The sequence below is a fragment of the Lipomyces tetrasporus genome, assembly GCF_029532465.1.
Source record: "Lipomyces tetrasporus strain NRRL Y-64009 chromosome Unknown POJ06scaffold_8, whole genome shotgun sequence".
Classification (NCBI taxonomy): Eukaryota; Fungi; Ascomycota; class Lipomycetes; order Lipomycetales; family Lipomycetaceae; genus Lipomyces; species Lipomyces tetrasporus.
The window spans coordinates 212,267-233,486 of record NW_026611603.1 but is presented as its reverse complement, the minus strand read 5'-3'; the positions used below and the strand labels follow the sequence as shown (position 1 = coordinate 233,486).

Sequence of the window (21,220 nt, the reverse complement as noted above, 5' to 3'; positions counted from 1 at the left end):
GCTTGGTATGGCCGAGTTTACTTAGCCTATGGCCGAGTAGCATGCGCTGAGGCTTGTCCTTACCATCAAATGTGCTTGCATGAAAGGTTGGCATCCGATCCCGGCGTTGTCAAAAACGTTGGGTCTGGTGCCGTCAAGGGAAATACATGCGCCGAATGCCGTCTGCTTTGTCAGATATGCCTTATCCGCATGACAGTGTGCGCATACTATCGATATTTGACCGTGCACTGCTTGCGCAAGTGGGATCTTGTGTAATCTTGGTGTGCTATATCAGAGTCGCTATAGACGACCTGATGCCACGATCAGAGTATCAATGTCGTCCGCTTTCGTTGCCATAGATTCTGAGAAGAGGTCTTTAATCGAGACTCTGACTACGATTTTGCGACTGTCTAAGGAGGTAATTTCTATCCCATTGCCGTATGGTAATTATCCCTCAGAGGCGATTTCACTAGCTTTGGCCCTTCTCGAGCATGGTTATCCTATCTTACTCTCAAATGATCTCTGGACGGATTTAACCGACGAGGTTGGGAAGGTCGAACAGCTCTCGGAAATTTTGTCACCTGTCGGCGCATCGTTTCGTAGAGTTCTCGCTGTGAGGGCCATCATGCCAAAGCCGCCTCTAAATTGGGAGAGTACCGCCGGAAGATTCCGACAATCAAAGCTTCTCATGGAAGTGTTGGAGAATTGGACTCGGGCAATATTCTATGACATGATGGTGCCCACAATGGTCAGGGGAAGTGGCAACAGCTTGTGCAGGGTACATGACAAGGATACATACTACTTGTCATCGAGTCCCCAAGACGTGCCCTGACCCATTTTGCCGCGGCCAATTATTGAAGGCCTTCAATTACACGCTAATAGCATATCGGCGACTCGTTATGAGAGGTCATACAATTTTATATACCCCGTCGAGCTATCACACACGATGCACGTATAATCTCATCAAAATAGTAGTGCATTTCCCTGTTGATGGTATACTGGGTAATAATAATCATAGAAGAGTATACCTGTTACCATATTTTTACATACAAGGGGTTTCCTATGAGCATCAGACATCTATGTTATTCCATGGGAGATCATGCAGCCAATTTATATAAAACAAGTAATTCTCTAGCAGGCGATATTATACAAAAGCAGGATATGCAACATTCTGTGAAAAATATCAACCGTTGCTCAGGGTTTTACAACGCGACAAGGAAGAAAACTAGCGAGAATGAAATAGTTCCTATAGGATTAATAGACAATTTCGTCTATTTGTGATGTTAAAGATTGTGACAACTACCATACTATTTCAGATCAATCCTCAGACCAAGAGTGGAATATAAAGCTTTACAGCGGACTATCATCTAGTAAGGACCAAGAGCTGCCATTCGATACTATGTTGCATGTTTTTGGATCCTATGAACTTGCGCGGTGTGGTAGAGCTTGCTGACGTGTTAGGTATGGCGCCAGAGCCTTCCCTGCTCTACTCTTGTATATTGATAATGCAATGTCAATTGACTTAACCTATTCATGATGAACAGGGATTCGCCCGTAAAGGAGCGTTCTAGACTACTTTCTATGCGTCAAGACACACCCGGGTTTGGTACTATCAGAAGGATATAAGATCGGGATATCTCTGTTATGAATGCGGTCACGAACAGCCATTCTCAACAAGTTTCTTGCTCCCCCTGTTACTAATCATAGCTTGGCAGCTGACTGTCTTCATGAATTCGCTGGGCGAAGATTATGAGCTCATGAAAATATATATCCGCTTCTGAGCCGCATTGCTGAGCATAACATACTCACAGCCTCTGGTGTACCTGTACAGTGACCGACTTACTCTTGTATATAGTTGCTTGAACGAGAGGGCAGCTTTGCTTTTGTGGGTGGAGGAAATCACCCAACGTACGCCGCTGACCCCTGACAGCAGTGGAAATTTGATAGCTACGAATAATATTGACTTGCACACAGTGGCTTTAACTAAAAACTGCACAACTAATAAAATATTGACGTCACTGCAAACTCCCGACTAACATCATCATTACGTCGCTATCATACACGGAACCTGAAACCTAACCCGACGGAAAGATCGGCCCTTCACGAGCCTGAGACCTCACGTACATTTCTCTAGACGAACACTCCGTCATTCGCCAAAGGCAAAGCCAGACTTACAAGGAAACCAATGTCACAGAGGAAAATTTGCGCCAAGGATCTGGGTATTGATCTTGAATCGGGGCAAGAGACAGAGTACTTCAAATGGTTCCTGGCCTGCCTGTTGTTTGGCAAACCCGTCCAGCAGGAAGTGGCGAAGCAGACATACCTGGAGCTTGTACAGGATGGTATCACATCGCCCGAAGCGATATTAAACGCAGGCTGGGATAAGCTGGTGCAGGTGCTAGATAGAGGGCACTATGTCCGCTATGATTTTTCAACAGCTACCAAATTACTCGAGGTTTCAAGCGCGCTCAAGGAAGAATACCGCACTTTTGGCGCTCTGTTGAACCAGTCCAGAACGACCGATGACCTATCAGCACGTCTACAGGAGTTCAAGGGTGTGGGGCCTAAGACAGTCGAAATCTTCCTGCGTGATATGAAGCCTGTGCTTGAACAATAATCAGGGAAAGGAACGATGCTGTCTTTGAGTGGCTGTCTTTGGATGTCGCCAGCTTTCACAATTAGTTCTCTCTAGACGCTGGAAGATTTTGACTGGTCGCTAATGACCAAGTCAAGCGTGCGTCTGAGCTTCATTTCCGCTCTCCGTGCTCGTTTATAAAAGTGATTTTACGCTCAGGCTGCATATGCTTTTATTGCTATACCTTTCAAGGCTTGCTTTATCGGACCCAAATAAGGTTACAGACAGTACCATATCTTTGCTCTTTCGTTAGTATTAGGAGGTCTGTGTCAATCGTTTGCGGCATGTGCCCTGGCTTGCTCGTGATAAGCGCAGTGACACTGGTGGAACTCGGGCGCACCACCTGAGCCGCCGGCGTCGCCGTTCCTTGGATCGATACCAGTCCGCGCTCTTGTGTAGCGCCCGAACCGAGCCCCGTTCCCCTTTCTTCAAGGATAGGTCGTTACGGTTTTACCGCCCTGTCTCCAAGATGACCGGGGACGACAGTCTTACCCCCGATCAGTTCGCGGGCGAGGGGTCAATGACTGGTAGGTACTACGAGAGAAGCGCGAGTATCCGGCTTTCGTTTGTGTTCTTGGTTTGTGCAGGAGGCCATGGCCTCGAAATGTAAACCCGTTTATTTGTAGTGGTACTGACGGCAAGGGCCAGCGGTAGATGCAAGAAGACAGCTCCGACCGCTCTGCCTGTCAATGAAGATATAAAAGCACTTAGTCCTTGTCATGATCTGTCCGGACTAGTGATAAAACAAATTTGCTTGCGTTGGGCATCCCTATGGGATAAAATTCTGTCCCTTCTTCTCCGGCTCTCACACAGTGCGGCCTGTGACACTCACTTTGGGCACTCTGCCAGCTAACGCTTTCAGTATATATGTCTTGTAATATATGTGATGTATGCATTCCATTTGGGCTCGAAATAATACTCTCGTGTTGTGGGCATTGGGAAGGTGTCAATACCTACCAGTTGTCCCGTAGTGACTGCGACCAAACTCCCAACTGGACAACACCCAGTTAGGAATTTTGGTACAGAAAGTAGACTACACTTATTGGGATGCTCGGCATACCTTGCCGGTAATCGGAGTTCGTTCTGTCGCCACTGGGTTAGTGATTTAATCACGCTTAGTCAAGAAGTAAAACTGGAAGGGTTACGCCTTCGCTAACTAGAGCGTGGGGTTGGGAAAATTAAAACAACGCGAGATTTGCGAACCCGCGTGGCAGCTCAGCTCTAATCCTTTTGCATCTCTTTGGGTATAACATACTCACTTAGCTCTTAATTCTGTACATAGATGTAGATAGAAGTATGCTATGGCTTTCCTGAGCTAGGTGATGAATTATGCAATTACCGTCGTACCCCTTCTATTTGGAGCAACTTCGGCATCTATTGAATTCGTCTCGTATGATTTTCTTCCTTGCTGTTCTGCCTCCACTCTGGTGGCTCATATTGACCGGCCTCTTCCTCAGCGTCACCTTCTTCCTTTGTCTGATGGATAGTAGTCGCCTTATGTTCTGCGGGCAATAAACTGTCAGCAGTTCCAAAGGCGTATCCGTACTGTTGAGAAACTGATGGTGTGTTCCTGCAGGAAGAATCACCACATCTCCCGCCATGAAATCCTGTTCCTTTCCAGGCACTATGGCTCGGCATTTGCCATAAGTGAAGACTCGGTCGACCGTATGGATCTATATGATTGAGTGAGACGGTTCTCTGAAGCACGATTTGGAACCAGTAGATATCGAAAATAGTTTCCTCATCATCAATCTCCCCAATTACGGGTACTTCCATTGCTACTAGTTGAGAGTATGAGCCCGTGTGTAAAAACTTTCTGAAAACACAAAATGACCGAGTTACGGACAGGAGGCTCGGAAAGTAAGGCATCTCATGACGTTCGATGCTGCTTGAACGGACTTATTAGGTGCAGATCGTATATTCTTTGTTCTGGGGGAATAGTAGTGCAGTAAGGATGCGGAACCGATAGAGCATTTCTTTGGTGGTAGAGAGGTCCTTCCCGGTACGAGTATGCGACTTTACCGAAGTTTGGGACGTTCATGCTGTGTAACGACATATCGAAGTCAGCGCCGCCACAGTTAACTTAAATGGCAGGCATTCCCATGTCCCTGTGCTGTCCTCAACATTGGTCCCGAGAACTGTTGGTTGCAGAGTCGGAGGCTACGTACGGGGATGACATCCCACGATGGAAATCTTAACTGTCCCTTACCGTCCCTAAAACCGTACGAAGTGCAAACCCCATTGCATAGGACCGTGCTGACCGAACCAGGCTGGCGGCACTTCAATTTTGACCGCGAAGTTTAATTAGATTAATTGCCAGCGGCGTGCATAAGCGCCCAGCCAGACTGCATTGCCGCCCGCGGCTGACCCGTGCTGCTGGATCGGCCACGGTCCCGTGGTTGCGCCCGGACAGTCCCGCCTCCGCCTCCAGGTATTACTATTTATGTAGTCAGTTCGTGGACAGTGACTAACTAATCGAATGGAAGGCTTCTGATTTTTGTTCGGCTCTGTGAGACTAACAACCGTTATATATCACGATCGTAGAGAATAATTCAGATCGGTTTATGAGCACGCAGTCGTACCTTGTAATCGCGCTGTTTTGCCCGGAATAAATCAAATAAATCCAAGTGTTTGAGTAATCACCGCCCGGCTGCGCTTTAGCATTACAGGATGTGATCAGTCTTCACAGTTGCTTCCAATCCTACTGCCCTAAACAGCTTTCGGCCTGTCGCAGCTTTGAAACAACGCTAAGAACGCATTCTATCGAATTTGAAACAACTATCCGGCGATACAATGTGCGATTACAGAATTTACTCTCGAGAGCAGCTTTCAAGCAGCGACCACAAGGTTCAAGGATGCAAAGGCTCGCAGATCGACTTGACAAGATGGCCAGGGTTTAGGGATAGGGTGGAAATGCCGCTTGGTCATTTCCATGGTATCAACACTCGTAATATATATATTGCAGAGCTACTGCGCCAGTCACTTAGTTTTGTTGTTATGATGCCGACTCTGAAGGGAAATGACTCAGGAAGATGAAGAAGAGTGATGCACTATCTTTCAGACGAAGAACTCCTTGACTACTCTCTGGGAGGTCGGCCCCGTTTGTAACAATACCCAATTGGAAGTGTCTCCATAAGTACTGGGACAGAGTTCTGACGTCGATGCTGAAAACCTCTTGCAGACGCTTCCACCCCGCACATATCTGTCTCATACTCCGATACTGGACAGGTTCCTGACTCCCTGTTGCTGACTTACAGTAGAAGCTATCGGTCTGCTGTAGGAAGACGTACCGCTATTTTTAGCAAGCATACCTTCGAGCGAAGGTTTGACAATGACAGGTGGCAAGCCCTTGGCGGCACACGCGGTGCAGTTGACAGTCTAATGAATAGCCCAACTGCTGAAACCCTCCTGAGCCGCACTGTCGCCACAGCTTACAGCCTTTGCGATAGTGTATGCTAGGCCGCCAATACACTGAGGCGATCCACGGAGCTCATAAAACTCGTGCCGTCGCATATACAGCACATGGTCACTATTTATGGGTGGACGCGGAGCATCTGACATCCCTTTTTTGGCACATATCTGGAGGCTTCACAGAATTCCATCTGACCGAGGACCCGCGTGTGTTTCCTTGGCGGACTCGTTGTGTTAGATGCTAGGAACTCAACAATGCCTTAGTAGCGGATTCCATCGGACTAGGGATGGACACGAATACAGGTTTCTCTATCGCATTCGTAGAAAAATGTCTATTCGTAACAAATAAAGTCAACGACGAATACGAATTCTTTCCGACATTCTGTTGGCTTGTTCGAAACACCTCCATTGTGCTCGATGTGTACCCTTATTACGAATAAAATTTTATTTGTACTCGCATTCGTAAGCAAGAAACCGTTTACTATTCGCATCCATATGACGAATATTCGTACGAATTCGGATATATTCGTTATCCGCATCCAGCACTCAACATTGTGAATTGAAACAAGAAATATTGTAACATTCTACGCGAATTCCAGACTGTTACCAAAGCGGAACTACGTAGCAGACGAATACTTACCGAGTTTATTCTATTTCGTCTACTAAAATCTACGCAACTGCTTAGAAACTTACTCGAATACGTCGCGCTTGGCTTCCTAACATATTATCTTGGCGTAAAAGACCAATTATTTCGTGGGGTTGCGGGCGTTATTTTTGGCGGTCACGGACAGTCCGAATACGATGCTCTAGGCAGACGGACGATCGACATTGAACTGACTGCGAATGTCTATTCCATCCGTCAGTTCGTACGAAGTCGGATAGCTAGTTTCCCACCGCTTGGTGGTGCGGGTCCTCTTGGACCATAGAGCACAGGTCCTACGACGTGAATCACACAACTCTCGGCGCAATACGTCAGGGAAAATCCTGCCTGGTCAACGTGATCATCGTGTTGGTCGACTTGGTCATCGTGTCGCCAAGATCCATGCCACCACCGAAACCTATAAGAGCAGAGCAGGTACCCCTACAATTTCGCATAGAGGAATAACGCCCTTTTGTTCGATCTCATTTTCTATCCCTAGCAATTCAACAATGAAGCTGATATACTTTTTGGCTCTCTTCTTTGCTATCCTTGGCAGAGATCCAATCAACTACATCAACTACATATTTTTTGTCTGTGTAGAGTAAGTGTATATTAATAAGCGAGACTTGCATGTAGTGTGTCAACGGGCGCCTCAAATGTAGATGGCGTAAGTGTAGTTGACTTCAGTGTATGGGGTGACCCACTATGACTGTCACCGTCTCCTCAGAAGAAGCACAATTAAGATGCTCCGCCAATTTTGAAGTCTTCTTGAGCAAAAATATCGTACTACCATGTAATCAGCCTCTCTGCCGTTTTCCCCTGACCATTTAAATTATCTCTTCAGCACGCAGTTCCTGCGCCTTACCAATAAGCCATGATAGCTCCTGACTTCTGAACTCGTCATCATTGAGATGCATGCTCTCAAGCTGTCTTTTCTCCTCCACGATTAAAAGGAACAAAGGACGAAACCATCACCTCAACACTTGAATCATGCCTTTACTCCGTTGAGGGACAACCATCTGCCCTGAGGCTGAGAACAGTCTTTCACAACTCGGCAGACATGGATTGTATCGTGAGAAAGTCGAGAGCCATTCGAGAGAGCCGAAGTAAGAGCGATATGACAATTACGGATTAATGGGCGCGTGACGCGGTAGCAGAAGATTTATTAAGGTACCTTGGTTACAAGCACAAATTAAGTAGGGATAGGGTATCTACGAACATTACTAACCATCAATCCTACTGTGAGCATATGATACCCATAAACATTTTACCAACTTCTCAGAACCTTATCTTATCGCGAACAAATACACTGAATACACTAAATCCATGTACACCGGACCTTCAAATGTTGTAGTGGATTAGCCAGAAACGCTCTGGTGTAGATTATTTAGTTTAGTGTAATACACCAAGTGTATCAACTCGTGTAAGTGGTGTAGTTGCTTGGGTCCCTGATCCTTGGGGTTACCGCCTATCCATTCGGCCAGAGAAGCGACGACAAACGTTTAAACGTTTTGTGGTCAGGCACAGCGACGATGGGAAACACAAGGACGACCATGATAGGCATGACAAGGACAACCATGATTGGAAGGATAAGAACGACAACGACTGGTGCAAGAAAAAGGACGACCATGACTGGTGGAAGAAAAAAGACGACCATGGGAGAAGTTACTAGTGGATGGGATGTTTGAGCCAATCGCGTAACTGGAACTGAAACTTTACTTTCGTTAAGATTGCGGGAAATGAAACTGTACCGTCTTAGGGTTTAAGCGAAATGAAGCCTATGTATACGGGACTTCTGGGATCAACGAAGACTCACGTACACTGAACGAGTCTAATTGAGGAAATTTACCTATTTTTAAAATCTACATAATTATAAGGGTATTGCGTAACTGGATCTATTAAAGAAGAATATTGTAGCATTTAAGCGGATTTCAGGCGATTACTTAGTCCGAACTACTTTAGAGTCCAGTGCTTTACGAAGCATAATCCGTCAATTTTATCAGTGTATATCTGAAGTTAATCCCGACCGCCAGGGGTAACGAACCCTAGCGTTTTCGGTTTCGGTTGCATATAGTGCAGACAAGGATTAATGACGGCAGACAGGGCAGGTCCTTTGAGAAGTATGATTCCTCTGTGGCCAACCGCTACGCGGTTGTCGTACGCGGTGGCGGATGCCAAAAGCATCTATATGCCACATTACCAGATAACACAACAAATGTTATCTCTTACGGAAACACGATTGCGCCCCTACCGCCTGCGGCTTTACACAATCGATTATAAGCGCAATCCGCAAGAAGCCAGCATAATTTTTTATTTAGACTTGCATTTCAACAAGATTAGAAAAACCCTGACACAGAAGTATCGACAACTAATATGAAAAATCAAAAACATAATGTCCTAGCTAGGCTGACTTATACCAACAAAATTACAACTGAGATCCACTTGCCCGACTGCTCATTCAAACGAACCAGCTGCCAACCCAAACGTCGTGCCCGTCGGCAGTTTAAATAGCGCCGCCTTCCTCGCGCCGTCAACCCCTGATGTTGAAACTGTATTTCCCCACCATAACAATTGCGCCTTGGGGAGTGTCAATGCCACGAAAATCAATATCCCAGAAAATGCCACACCAGCCGATAGGCCCGATGTGAGAATATAATTGTACTTCGTCCACCATGAGAGATACCGTCTGCGGATAAAGAACATGAACACGAACGAGAGATATAGGCCAGGGGTGTAATAGGAGAGGTTATAACTGCTACCCCAGCGTGCGATGCCAGTGAGGATGAGAACGGGATGGACATATTTCATCTGGCGAGGGAAAAGGCGGCGGACCAGATAACATGGGATCGCAGCGACCGCGCCAATGATGAAAGAATACTTTAGCACTGGGTATAACTGGTTGAAAGTTCGCACGGGGCCGACAACGCCGAACAGAAGACTCGCAGAGTACAATGAATGCGGGAATGTGCAGACAAAATGACTGGCCTGGGTCGGCGAGCACAAGTCGGAGACCGAATCCATCAAGAACTGAATCGCGCCCACAGTAACGAATGTCTGAACCAATGTCGCAATAACTTGACCGCGAAAAACTGCCCTGGGTGGCAACTTTGCATAGTGCGCCATTTTCTGGTCCGATACAAATCCCTCTGCCTGTTCGTCTGTATTATATCCATAGACACGGCACATCATGTTAGCAATACCATTATTCGGGATCATATATCCTGCTATGAGCGTCGAGAGACTACTCGTGAAAAGCTGGTATCCGGTCACAGAATAAATCAATGCCGAAGGCACCATAATCACCGTACTAATAAGTACGATCACTATCATACCCCACACTGGCGCGCTGGTGGGATACACTGTAAAAGCAATGATCCCGAATACGATAGAAATCACAAAGATAGCGACGAACCACCAGTCTGGAACCTCGGGATACACAGACATCATTCGAGACATGGGATCTTTGTACGTCTCGTAGTTGGATGACTTTCTATTTCTGATTCCTTTCCAAAACCCCCTGAATGCCTCTGAGAGTAATTTCCAGTCTGTCAAGAGCATGTATGCGAACGCCAGCGTATACAGCGCGAATGAAGCTCCAGTATTCAGAAGATTTCCGATCGAGATATAAGGTGGTGAATAGAGCTTATACTTGGCTTCATCAAGTGTCGAGTCTGGCTTTACAACTTTCGTAAGGTTGTATATCGTTGCTGTATTGTCATATACGTTGCTCGAGTTAATCGGAAGATATCCAGTCCATTTATAGTTTTGCCAGTACATTCCCAGCATCATTAACCCACCGATAATAGTGCCGATATATCGATTAACTGTCGAGAAGAAAGGTGCCACCAATGGCGAAGAATAATTTAAGACCGACCAATCGAATGACGTGATCGGGTTGAAGCCAAGCCCTAGGTACGACCCAGATACAATCGCAAGGACTGTGTTCTTAGGGGCGAGCCACGTTATCCAATTAAAGATACTGAGTGCCGTGAACAGGAATGACGGCACGAAGAAGTAAAGGAACGACGCCGCAAACACGATGAAAAAGAACTTGTACCTGCTGAGAGTCCACCCATGTACCGGCCGTTTATTTTCTCGCATCAGGAGTGCACGATTGAGTGCCAGTGTTGGAAGAACGGTGGGCCAGACGGCTTTTGTAAAATATTAGCTTTAATAAGTTTAATCGGATTTAATAGAATTTTACCTTTTGTTGGGTAAACGCACCATCGGCGCAGCATCCCTGCGAGTCCAAATCCGAAGAATTGCGTCGAAAAGTTCATGAGAAACATGAAGCCGAAACCGACCCATTTCTGCCCAAAGAACATGTCAAGTTTCAGTGTCACGACATAGCCCATGAAGTTAGAGCCACCAGAAGCAACATTGACCATGATGGTCGAGAACATCTGCTCCTTGTATGTCCACGGTCCAGGATTGAGTGAGTGTCGCGTGCCGCGGCACGTGAAGCTCCAGTCTGGAAGGGTATACTGCAGGAATTTCCCACAAGGATAAAGCAAGATTTGGAGGACTGCCGACTGAAGAGATAAATGTGGTTGACGAAGAGAGAAAAACTCGTTGATAAATCCACCGACTGCAACCCAAAAGATTCCCAAAATATAGGCTCTGATTGTTTCCGCAGGCATAGTAGGATCGTCCGTCGGGTCGCAGATTGCACGAACTTCAGGATACGGCGAATGATACTTCATAAGCGTTGCCTCTAGCTTCAAGTCCAACTCATAGGTTTCCGCATCCATTTGGGACGCCCCTTGACCCTGTAATAAGAGCTTTATCTTATCAAGCGTTTCTGTCGGAAAGTTTAAGTCATCGTCGTGATATTCCAGAGCCTCGTGCAGGAGAGCAAGCGATTCGTCAATTGTCATACTCTGCAGTTTCTCAAGTATAAATTCTGCAGCTGGACCGTTGATCACATCGTCTATATCTTTTCCGGCGGTGGCTAGGCGGTCGGCAACACGATTTCTTTCTTCGTCTGAAACGGTTGTGACGCGCACATTATACGCTTTCTTCTCGAAGTCGTCCGAGCCCGAATCCATTTCTTTGCTCCCCACTCTCACACCCTCCATCTTTTCATGGAATTCGGCCATCCTATAACTGTAAGCACTCCCCGACATAGTTACTAAAGTTGGGCAAGTACCTGAAGTCTCAGCCTATCGATCTATACAATGGAGAGAGGAATCTTGACACAGATCGAGTACCTTGTCCGAAGCTCTGTTCCAGGGACCTCGTCCAATACTTATTTATTACTGCCTAACCAGAGATATTTGGGGGCTCCACTTGACATCCGAGATAAGACTAGGCGGTGGCGCGGGGGGTGGGTAATACAAAAGATAAGACCAGCGGTGGAGGCGCCAGAGTAATTCTTCCTAAATAGAACCCGACGTTAAATGCATGTAATCTAGCGCAGGACGCGTCTCGATCAGCCATCCGAGGGAGTACCGATATACATCCTTCATGAACATATCCGTGATGACCCTTACAGTAGAATTAACCTGTGGTCATAGCTTGCGGGTCAGTGCTGCAATGATGTCACAGACGTAATTCTTCTGTACCAGTCCACAAAAAAGCATCATGCAATATATAGCGAATCCACTCATCGCGTCATGTCGATTGTATGGAGCTTGGAAGGGCCGGTAAATGATGGCCAAGGGGACAACCAAAGTGCGAAAGCCAGCAAGCCTTGCCAAGCTTACAAGCGAAGTACCGCACAGAGCGCGAGCAAAAAAAGCCGCTGCAGGCCTGCAGCAACTGTTTGTCAAGCTTGAAGTTAGTGCTTGAAGTTAGTGTGATCTTAATCAGCCACGAACGTAATGTCAGCAAGATTGTGGTCTAGTGCTATCAAGATAATACACGGTCGTGGCGCCAACATGCGAGGATTGCCAGCTGAAACACTGACTTAGAAGGTATTAAGCATTTTTCCAAGGCGTCCTTCCTTACATTGCCTTGGAAGTACGCATTCACAATCTCGAGGATGGTAATAGTTGTAATTGCGATCGACTTGAAGCTCTTAACGTCAACCTTAAGACAACATGCGTGGGTTGCGATGCCTTACCTTCAATTAACCCTGATCCATCCAGAGGTCTCTATCAAGCTGCTGAACCGTGCGCGTAGCGGAACATACGGATAAACTTTTCGTAACATGCGCAAATGCGTATGCACGACCCACTTTGTCCTTATCGTCCCTCATTTATTTTAGTGCACGCCTCGGATAGATGCTACGTGGCGTAGTATCTTTTAATTGCCTACTACCTGTAGATGAGGGAAATAAGGTCCTGGTTGATGACCGTGGCCCTGGTTACTAGTTGCTTCCGCGAGAACTATAAAATCGCGCATTGGACGACACGGCTAAGCCAAGATAACTGTTTCAACAAGCATGTAATTTCGGCCGATGCACTCACTTGGTGCGGCTGCTCGATAAGCTCTAACACGCGCCTATTTGCGCACAGATTATACGAAAACTAAGCCCTAACCCTTTCAAATTTAAGTGTGTTTCTCGCCAGCGTCGTACCTACTCAATTGGGCGTGCGATGGGCCTAGCGCCTCAATTCACCGCGTTGGTCTCATCCCACGCGTGGATTCAAGGCCCACATAGCTAGCGATCATAAGTCTCGAGCGAAGCCAAGTGCGGGATTGGGTTAGGGTTCTATCTTTAGAGCATGCCTGGAACATGTTAAGTAGAATTTGCAGTCGTCTTCATTAGCATAAAACTAAGCGATGCGTCTTCGTCTTCGTTCGACTTCGCTGTCTAGATCAGCGTCTGAGGAAAGCTAGGGCTGTTCACGATACGATATCGCCGGGGTTTTCCCATTTCGCATATCGTATCGCCGACTTGACGATATCGTATCGCCGTATCGCCTAAAATACGTTACGATATCGCCAACTCGGCGATAAAGCTAGGGGTGTTAACGAATAACGAATATATTCGAATTATTCGAATTATTCGTAATTCGAATACGAATAATTCAATTATTCTTGCTTACTAATGCGAATACGAATAAAATGTGTTTATTCGCAAATTATTCGTAATATTCGTAAATGTTTCGCTCGTTTGAGGTAACAGCAATTTTACACGACATACTTCATAAAATCACGGCTTCCCTGCCCGGTCCCTCTTGTACACTGCTCGCAACAACATCAATCTTCTCATTGTCTCAGCACTCAATGAATGCCTCCGTAGACCTAGAAGATCTCTTCCCGTATTAAAGAGTCTTTCGACAGCCACCTCAGAGGCAGGAATTGCCAAATAATCCCTTGCTGCGGCTGCCATTCTAGGGAATTCATCCTGATTCATTCGCCACCATTCAAAAAGCCAACCTCTTTCCATGGTCACTCCGTCGTTGACCACAACTACCTCATTGTCGAAATACCGGTCAATATCAGATACACGGCGTTGTCGCGGTTGCAATTTCTGCAGAACTCGCGCTTCAATACTGTACCCTGTGACTATTTTTTCGTCTGCAGAAACCGACACAGGGTCTGTTGTTAGCGGGTACTGTCGATGTAGAACCTCCTTCAGATGAGTAATGACTTTCGCGGCAGTTGATTTTCCAAGTTCTTTCTCCAAAAGTAGAGCTTTGAAGCGTGGATCAAGGACGAGAGCTATATAATATGCGTCTACCCCACCCATACAGTTATAGTACTTTTGGTACTTTTTTAAGCCTGCCTTGACAGCATGGGCAATATCAACATCAAGTTCAGAAAATTCTCCCTCCATGGAAGCAGCATCATTGAGCATATCGTGCAATTCATAGTAGATTGGGATCGCGAGGCTGATCTGAGGTTCTCTCTTGGATACGGTCAAAGTAAATTCTTCGAATTTTTGCAGAATAGTCTCGACTTGTTGCAAACGATGCCAATCTTGGGCACTAAAAGGAGAAAGATATTGCTGCTGTGCAACCCACCTTCTTATTTGTTGCTTTGCTTCGATGGCGTCCCGGAGCATTCTATGGGTGGAATTCCATCTGGTATCCACGTCATATTCGATGAATTTAGATTTCAATCCGTTTGCTTTGCACATAACCTTCCACTGTTCCTTTCGTTGTGGCGTGCGGGCTATCCAAAGAGCCATGATCCGAAGTCTAGACAATGCCGAATGCGAGTCAATATCCAGGTTTTGATTTGTTTGCAGGAGATCGCAAGCATCGACTGCCGATTTGCGATCTCCTGATCTCAAGGCAGATAGAATATCGCTGACGATGAGATTCAGCACATGTACCAGACACCTGACATAGCTATCAGTCCCTTGAAAGCGAAATTCCTCAGGACGCCCAGTTGTATCATCTGTTAAGAGCTGTTCCTGTAACAAGTATAGGTCAGACACCAGTGTTTGGTTATTTGATGCGTTATCCGCCGTAATAGTGAGAAGCTTGCGCTCAATTCCGAGCTCGACCAAGGTCTTATGCAACATATCGGCCATGTTTTCCCCGGTGTGTGCTCCAGATATTTCTGCAAACTCAAGAACTTGTTCCCGATATTGAAAATCAGCCGTCATCCAATGTCCGATCACACCTAACATAGCCTTCGAGTTTTTGCTGGTCCAAACATCCAGCGACAATGCAATACTCTGACACGTTAGCGCCAAGTCATCAACCAATTGAGCCCGACATAAATTGAATTCCGCATCAATTCGACTAGCTGCAGTCTGCCGGCAACGGAATGGAAGTGAAACACCTATATCGTTGAATATTTGTTGGAATGACGATGATTCAATTGCCAGGAACGCCATATCATCCGTGACCATCCAACGTACCAAATTCTGCTCTAATCTTTTCGCTACATCATCCTTAAAACTCTTCTTGAACATCGTAGTAAGCGATTGCTGCTTCGGTTCCCCTTCATCCCGTCCATGGCCATCACCGCCATTCAATGGGATGCCATGCTTGCCAAGGTGAAGTTTCATGTTGCTGGTGGAAGTTGCTCGGGCGGAATCCGTCGTCTTCCAAGCACACATTTTGCATCGAATCTCACAATCCACGATTGGTCCCTTCTTGCCTCGCTTCGGATACCATAACTTTCCGGGAAGCTCAGAGACGCTGAAGTTTGACCACAGTGAGAGATTCTGGTTCTTGTCGAGATGTGCTGACGACTCACCCGAGACACCAGAAGATTCTGGCAGTTCTTCTACCGACGAAGTCTCTTCGTGACAGGTGTCAGACGTCTGAGAGTCGGTTGGAGCAGGGGAAATTGATATCCACTGACTAGCCGAATTATTAGCTGTAAGTGGCTCAACGCCTTCAGTTGATAAATTCAATCGCAACTTCTTAACGATCCGGTCTTCAGGACCTGCCTCTTCGTCACTGCCGTCATTAAGGAGGTGATAGTCAATTCTCTCGGACTGACGAAAACGGCTAGACATGATAAGGGACAACTCGTCCTCGTCCATTCCGCTGATGGTGGAGATCTCACGACCGCTGTCAGACATTTTGCTGTAGATACGTATAGATTAGTTACAAAGGAATTGAAGAATATTGGTAGAATAGAACGCGCCGTTGTGTAAGAGACGCGTTTAGTTACTACGCGTCGTGTTCAACTAAAATAAAGTTTACACATAGGGTTAGGGTCATTTCATTACGAATAAACTGCGGATAATATTCGCTATTCGTATTCGACGGTTCAAGCCTTATTCGTTACGAATAAAAGAAATTTTACGAATACGAATATCGAATACGAATAACGAAATATTTTATTCGTTAACACCCCTAGATAAAGCGGAAGGATAAAATCCCGAAATTAACTTAACGCTGTAGAATTTGTTTTGCTACTTTCCATCCTGGATCATTATCCATATCTTTTTTCTTCTCCATGACTGACGGACACTTCAGCAGTTCACCGACGAGTCAAGAGCTTAGTAGCCTTCCCCGCCGTTCCCGTCGTGAACTTGATTATTACTGGCTTAATGATGGTAGTGACGAGGAAGCAGAGTCTCAAGATCGACTTCCTAGAAGTCCTCGATTAGCCGCACAATCAAAAGTTGATATCTCTATCGATGATGTCGCAAGCAATGTCTTCCCTGAAGAATCAGCTTCTCAGTTATTAACAAACACGTCAGTTGCTGATACCGCCTCCAGTATCTCCAAAAAATCTATGCTTGGGGCTATAGCGCACGAAATTAGTAATTACAGAGTCAGTCTTTATACCTCTGGTCTTTCTTTCCCATGACGCGGATCACGTGCAAATTAGGCGATACGAATTACGATATTGATGGTATCTTGACGATAATATCGCCTAATTTATCGCCAGGAATTTTTCTCTGGCGGACCAGCCCTAACCTTTATTTTTTTTGACTTAAGTTGACTTCAACTTAAAGTTACCCCTCTCTAACTGCGGGGCTCATTACTGTGGGATCTGGTTGCGTTTCGTTAGCCCAACTACGGCTGTTGCCGATACGATAACGGCAGGAATCAGTCATATCGGTCATCGGCATCGGCGAAGCCATATAATTACCGATTTTATCGGCTGTATTATCGGCAGGCTGCAAGTCTTGCCGATAATTCGGCGCCTAGGGGTGTAAACGAATAAAAATTTTGCTTATTCGTATTCGTTATTCGTATTAGTAGAATTCCGTTTATTCGCAACGAATAAGGATGGGAGCGTCGAATACGAATAACGAATATTATTCGTAATTTTTCCAAGACGCTAGCGCAGTAGTCAAACTTTAATTCAGCCAATCATGACGCGTCAGTGAGTAACGCGTCAATGAATAACGGAACGACGCATCTACCAATTTTGCAATCTTTTGTAGATTAATCCAATATCCTATCTTACAACAAGATGTCTGACAGAAATTCAACACAGGGAGAGATCTTCTGGGTTTGCGGAGGCACTCGTTGTGTGCCGAGACGATGAGAAAGTTGATACTGTTGAGGGCAGTTTATAAGTGGGATGAGGTCAGGCAAGGCGTGATTTCATATTGTAGTTGTCGTGAAAATTTACGAATATTACGAATAATATATCGCATTAGTAAGCAAGAAATCGTCAATTATTCGTATTCGAATTGCGAATATTATTCGTTATTCGTGGACACCCCTTATCGGCGCCGATTGGCTAATCAAATTACCTGAACTCTCGTCTTCCTATTCTTGTTCTCCTAGCCTTACTTTCTTACTAACTTCTTCATTCCCTCACACAGATTGCAAAATAATGGACGTCAACGAGCAAATTACTACCGCCAGACACGCCTCAGCTTCACCCGAAGATCTGATACCAGACTCATTACTGGCTGCACCTTTTGATGACTTGGTGGATACTCCTGATTATGGGATCTTTCCTTCAGAATCAGCATCGCAAAATGACACCAACTCAGAAACTCCTGATTATTCTTCAATTATCTCGAGTAATGCTGTCTCTTCTCGATCTCGCAAACGTCCAGCGCCAGCTACTGAGTGGATATGGCAATATTTCGAGACTATGGAGTTCAATCATGAATGGATAATGCGAAGGACCAATAAGCGAAGACCAGTGGATAGAGAGATTCGTTGTATTCATATCCATGAGCATACTGGGATTCGGTGTCCCTGGAAGACCACAGATTCAGCAAGACAAAATTTCTACTGCCAATATTGTCTCACATCTTCGAAAGAATTCAATTTGCGCTCGTGGAGGTATCGCTGAAGTTTCAATCAAAGGAAACAACCTACCATTGTGAATCTTTTTAAAGGGAAAGAGAACCCGATTCTAGTTTCTGAAGTCCCGGTGGAGAGACTGTTCAATGCCGGGAGAGATTTGCTAGGAATCAGAAGGCATTCAATGGAGGCAGAAACAATGAGGATGTTAATGTTAATGAACGATGTGTATGAGCAATATATGATGTAGATCTGCCGTAATGACCTCGCCCTCGTCTATTTTTGAACATATCTATACTACAGAGGGCCAGAATGAGCGCGTTATTAGCTCTTTCGCAATCATATGGCTTTAAGGTATTGCTAATTTGTAATCCTGCCGATTCACCGATTTGCCGATACGATTATCGGCAGAAAATGTCGGCGAGAATTGGAGGCCGCCGATACCGCATCGGTGCCGATAATTATCGGCGAAATCGGTAAATCGGCAACAGCCCTAAGCCCAACGGCACAAACTCAGCTTACATCATTAGGCAAGGTTGATTCCTTCAAGGGTAAAGTCACATACGCTCCATTCTGAGCGAGAACCTATATACTTATGCTTCATAATAACAGCAATAATTATCATAAGCACTTGTGGCTCCATTAGCGAAAAAGCAATTGGCGTGTAAGCAAAATTGACCTTGAATGTCTGGGTCTCACTGTAGCCGGCGGATAGACTGGCAGTCAATAGTAACCTCTTTCCTCCAACACTTCCGTCAGTTTGGAAAAATATAGGGGTCGCGAGACCATATACAAAACCTATACCATAGCCCGCTGCATCCAAGATAGTAGTCTCGTCGCCTGACCACGGTCCGAGAGGCGTCGGGGCAGGCACACCCGACACGGAAGTAGCGATAGTCGCTTGCGAGGACGAAGGTGAGCAAATATGCGTTGCGATACTCCGAGAAAATATTGAGCCCCCCTGAAAGTAGTTGGCGGGTTCGTCTGAGTAACTGGCTGGCAGGACCGTGAGAATCACGGCCGACACACGGCGGATTGTAGGGAGAGGCTCAGTACTTGACCACGTGCTCGTGGCATTGTCGTAGTATTTCCAAGTGGATTTGTCAGCTATCGAAGAAGCGGGTGCGGCAGCAACATGAACGTCTCTCTTGTAGCCATTATTCGAGTCATCCTGTATGTCGTAAGGGTCCAACGCATAGAGATAAGTTATCCCTTGAACTGTCAGAGTTGCAAAAGAACTGTACGGGTATTGCCTGTACCTTTGGTATGAAGGCGCTGGACGGTTGATGGTGAGCATGTTGGTCGTCGAGTGAAGTGTGTACAAGATCAAGGTGGTCGCGGGATAGCCTTGACAATAATTACTCTCGTCATAATTGTTGGCCGAAATTTCCCAGAGCTGGATGGCCGTCGTGGCATTAATGAGCGAGGTGTGTGTGAGCGGATAGAAGATGAACTTGTAGTTATAAGCTACTGACATTGCTTTCTCGGCTGGAGTGACGGGAATGACCGGCCAAGAGAGGGATGGCCTTGTTCGAGATTTCCTTTATCCAGAACGGGTGAGAAAAGTCCAGAGCCATTGCAACAGAGCTGCTGGATCCCACACAGGCTGGTAAACAATTCAATTCAATCGGACCTCCCGTGTCTACCGTGATGGCCAGTTGGATTGACCAATCGAGGCCCTGATTGAATTGATTGAATTGAATTGACAATTGATACAGCTCTTAGTCATACAGTGTAAGAACCTCGCCGTCGCCGTCGCCGTCCTCCGGCGGACTCACTGCCACGGTATCGTCGGCCGATTCCTCGTTGACCGGTCCTTGACCGGGTCTGACCCTTCTTCACGATCATTCTTGGTGTCGAGGTCCGGAACGTCCATAACGCTATCGTGAATGACCCCGGCTTTCAACGACGACCGTACCGTCTGTGCTAACCCGATTGTTGTTGCCTCAAGCCGTGACCGTAGAGGCGTCACCATGAGGCCACTTGACGAGAAGAGCCTCTCGCATTCAGCCGACATGGGAGGGATAGATAAAATATCCACGGCCATTTGACAAAGACGAGGGTATTCTGACCTCTTGTTGTACCAGTATTCCAACGGGTCCTCCACATCAATATCCGTAGCAGCCGTGCTAAGCTGCCAACGCTCGTACTCGTCATCGGGGAGGTCCTTGGGCTCGTCGAGGTCCGGCATCAACGGTGGGCCCACAGTATCGGAGTATTGATCGAATGGGCTTACGAATGAAGCTTTGAACTGCAACGGCCGGAAGGTAGTCAGAAGATCTCCCACGCGTCAAGGTCGTCCTGAATGATTGGGGGCAACTCGGGAGGGTCAGAGCTTGTAGAACGGGATCCTGAATCACTCGTTTGAGGGTCTATAGACGTAGTATTCAGCCATTTCGATTGTTGTGGTTGTTGTGAAGCTATTCGCGGTCAAGGGGTGGGAAACGCGTGTTTGTTGACATGGCTGGGCGGCTGGCCGTAGCGTGAGATGCAAGCGACAGTTGGGTGGGCCGAAGATCCAACGCGTCTGCCACACGCCGGCCCCGACCCGACCGTCCAGAGGGCGGCCTTTCCCTTGTTTCTTGCTTGCCTGTGGTATCTGCAGCCCCAGACTCAATTATTACTTTTCAGACTAGATAGCATCTTATCCCCAGTCATACATCTAGCTCTGATCATTCCAGGCTGCTTAACGCTGTTTGCCTTATAATGAGTGGAGGTGGCGACTGTGCCAGGCGCTATGGCCCAATGTAGGATCAACGAGCGGAGAACCAATTATTGGCCACTTACTATTTCCAAGATGGGAACAGTTTGAGGTGTCAAACCTTAAGTGGCTAAAGTAGTTGTTCCCAAATAGGAATAGAGCCGGGCTTACCGAGGGATGTACAGTATTGTGCATCAGTTTAGTCCCAGAAAACTTTATTTTTGTAAGGAAAAAATGGGTTGAGAGTGTTTCAAATTGACCAAGCGTTAATTTTGCTAGAA

The 21,220-nt window shown here is 46.3% G+C and overlaps 8 protein-coding genes across 8 annotated transcripts; 4 read left to right on the top strand and 4 right to left on the bottom strand.

The window, feature by feature from the left end:
• Nucleotides 1–313: 313 nt before the first annotated feature.
• Nucleotides 314–811, top strand: POJ06DRAFT_292176 (uncharacterized protein; the record flags this gene model as incomplete). Its single annotated transcript, XM_056190387.1, has 1 exon — nt 314–811. The coding sequence occupies one exon, from the start codon at nt 314–316 to the stop codon at nt 809–811; it is 498 nt and encodes a 165-aa protein (XP_056042024.1).
• A 1,211-nt stretch (nt 812–2,022) lies between these two features.
• POJ06DRAFT_137166 (uncharacterized protein) lies at nt 2,023–2,660 on the top strand. Its single transcript, XM_056184475.1, has one exon. It carries the CDS (start codon nt 2,165–2,167, stop codon nt 2,594–2,596), a length of 432 nt encoding a protein of 143 aa, XP_056042023.1. The 5' UTR covers nt 2,023–2,164; the 3' UTR covers nt 2,597–2,660.
• Nucleotides 2,661–3,988: 1,328 nt separating this feature from the next.
• On the bottom strand, nt 3,989–4,758 carry POJ06DRAFT_277013 (RmlC-like cupin; the record flags this gene model as incomplete). Its single annotated transcript, XM_056189701.1, has 1 exon — nt 3,989–4,758. The coding sequence occupies exon 1, from the start codon at nt 4,481–4,483 to the stop codon at nt 3,989–3,991; it is 495 nt and encodes a 164-aa protein (XP_056042022.1). The 5' UTR covers nt 4,484–4,758.
• A 3,179-nt stretch (nt 4,759–7,937) lies between these two features.
• Nucleotides 7,938–8,423, bottom strand: POJ06DRAFT_257390 (uncharacterized protein). Its single transcript, XM_056188143.1, has one exon. It carries the CDS (start codon nt 8,320–8,322, stop codon nt 8,134–8,136), a length of 189 nt encoding a protein of 62 aa, XP_056042021.1. The 5' UTR covers nt 8,323–8,423; the 3' UTR covers nt 7,938–8,133.
• Nucleotides 8,424–9,119: 696 nt separating this feature from the next.
• On the bottom strand, nt 9,120–11,764 carry POJ06DRAFT_292173 (OPT oligopeptide transporter protein-domain-containing protein; the record flags this gene model as incomplete). Its single annotated transcript, XM_056190386.1, has 2 exons — nt 9,120–10,816; nt 10,870–11,764. 2 exons carry the CDS (start codon nt 11,762–11,764, stop codon nt 9,120–9,122), a joined length of 2,592 nt encoding a protein of 863 aa, XP_056042020.1.
• Nucleotides 11,765–16,478: 4,714 nt separating this feature from the next.
• Nucleotides 16,479–16,835, top strand: POJ06DRAFT_239461 (uncharacterized protein; the record flags this gene model as incomplete). Its single annotated transcript, XM_056186039.1, has 1 exon — nt 16,479–16,835. One exon carries the CDS (start codon nt 16,479–16,481, stop codon nt 16,833–16,835), a length of 357 nt encoding a protein of 118 aa, XP_056042019.1.
• Nucleotides 16,836–17,726: 891 nt separating this feature from the next.
• Nucleotides 17,727–18,443, top strand: POJ06DRAFT_257381 (uncharacterized protein). Its single transcript, XM_056188142.1, has one exon. The coding sequence runs from the start codon at nt 17,817–17,819 to the stop codon at nt 18,285–18,287; it is 471 nt and encodes a 156-aa protein (XP_056042018.1). The 5' UTR covers nt 17,727–17,816; the 3' UTR covers nt 18,288–18,443.
• A 49-nt stretch (nt 18,444–18,492) lies between these two features.
• On the bottom strand, nt 18,493–19,957 carry POJ06DRAFT_257380 (uncharacterized protein). Its single transcript, XM_056188141.1, has one exon. The coding sequence runs from the start codon at nt 19,713–19,715 to the stop codon at nt 18,765–18,767; it is 951 nt and encodes a 316-aa protein (XP_056042017.1). The 5' UTR covers nt 19,716–19,957; the 3' UTR covers nt 18,493–18,764.
• Between the last annotated feature and the right edge of the window lie 1,263 nt (nt 19,958–21,220).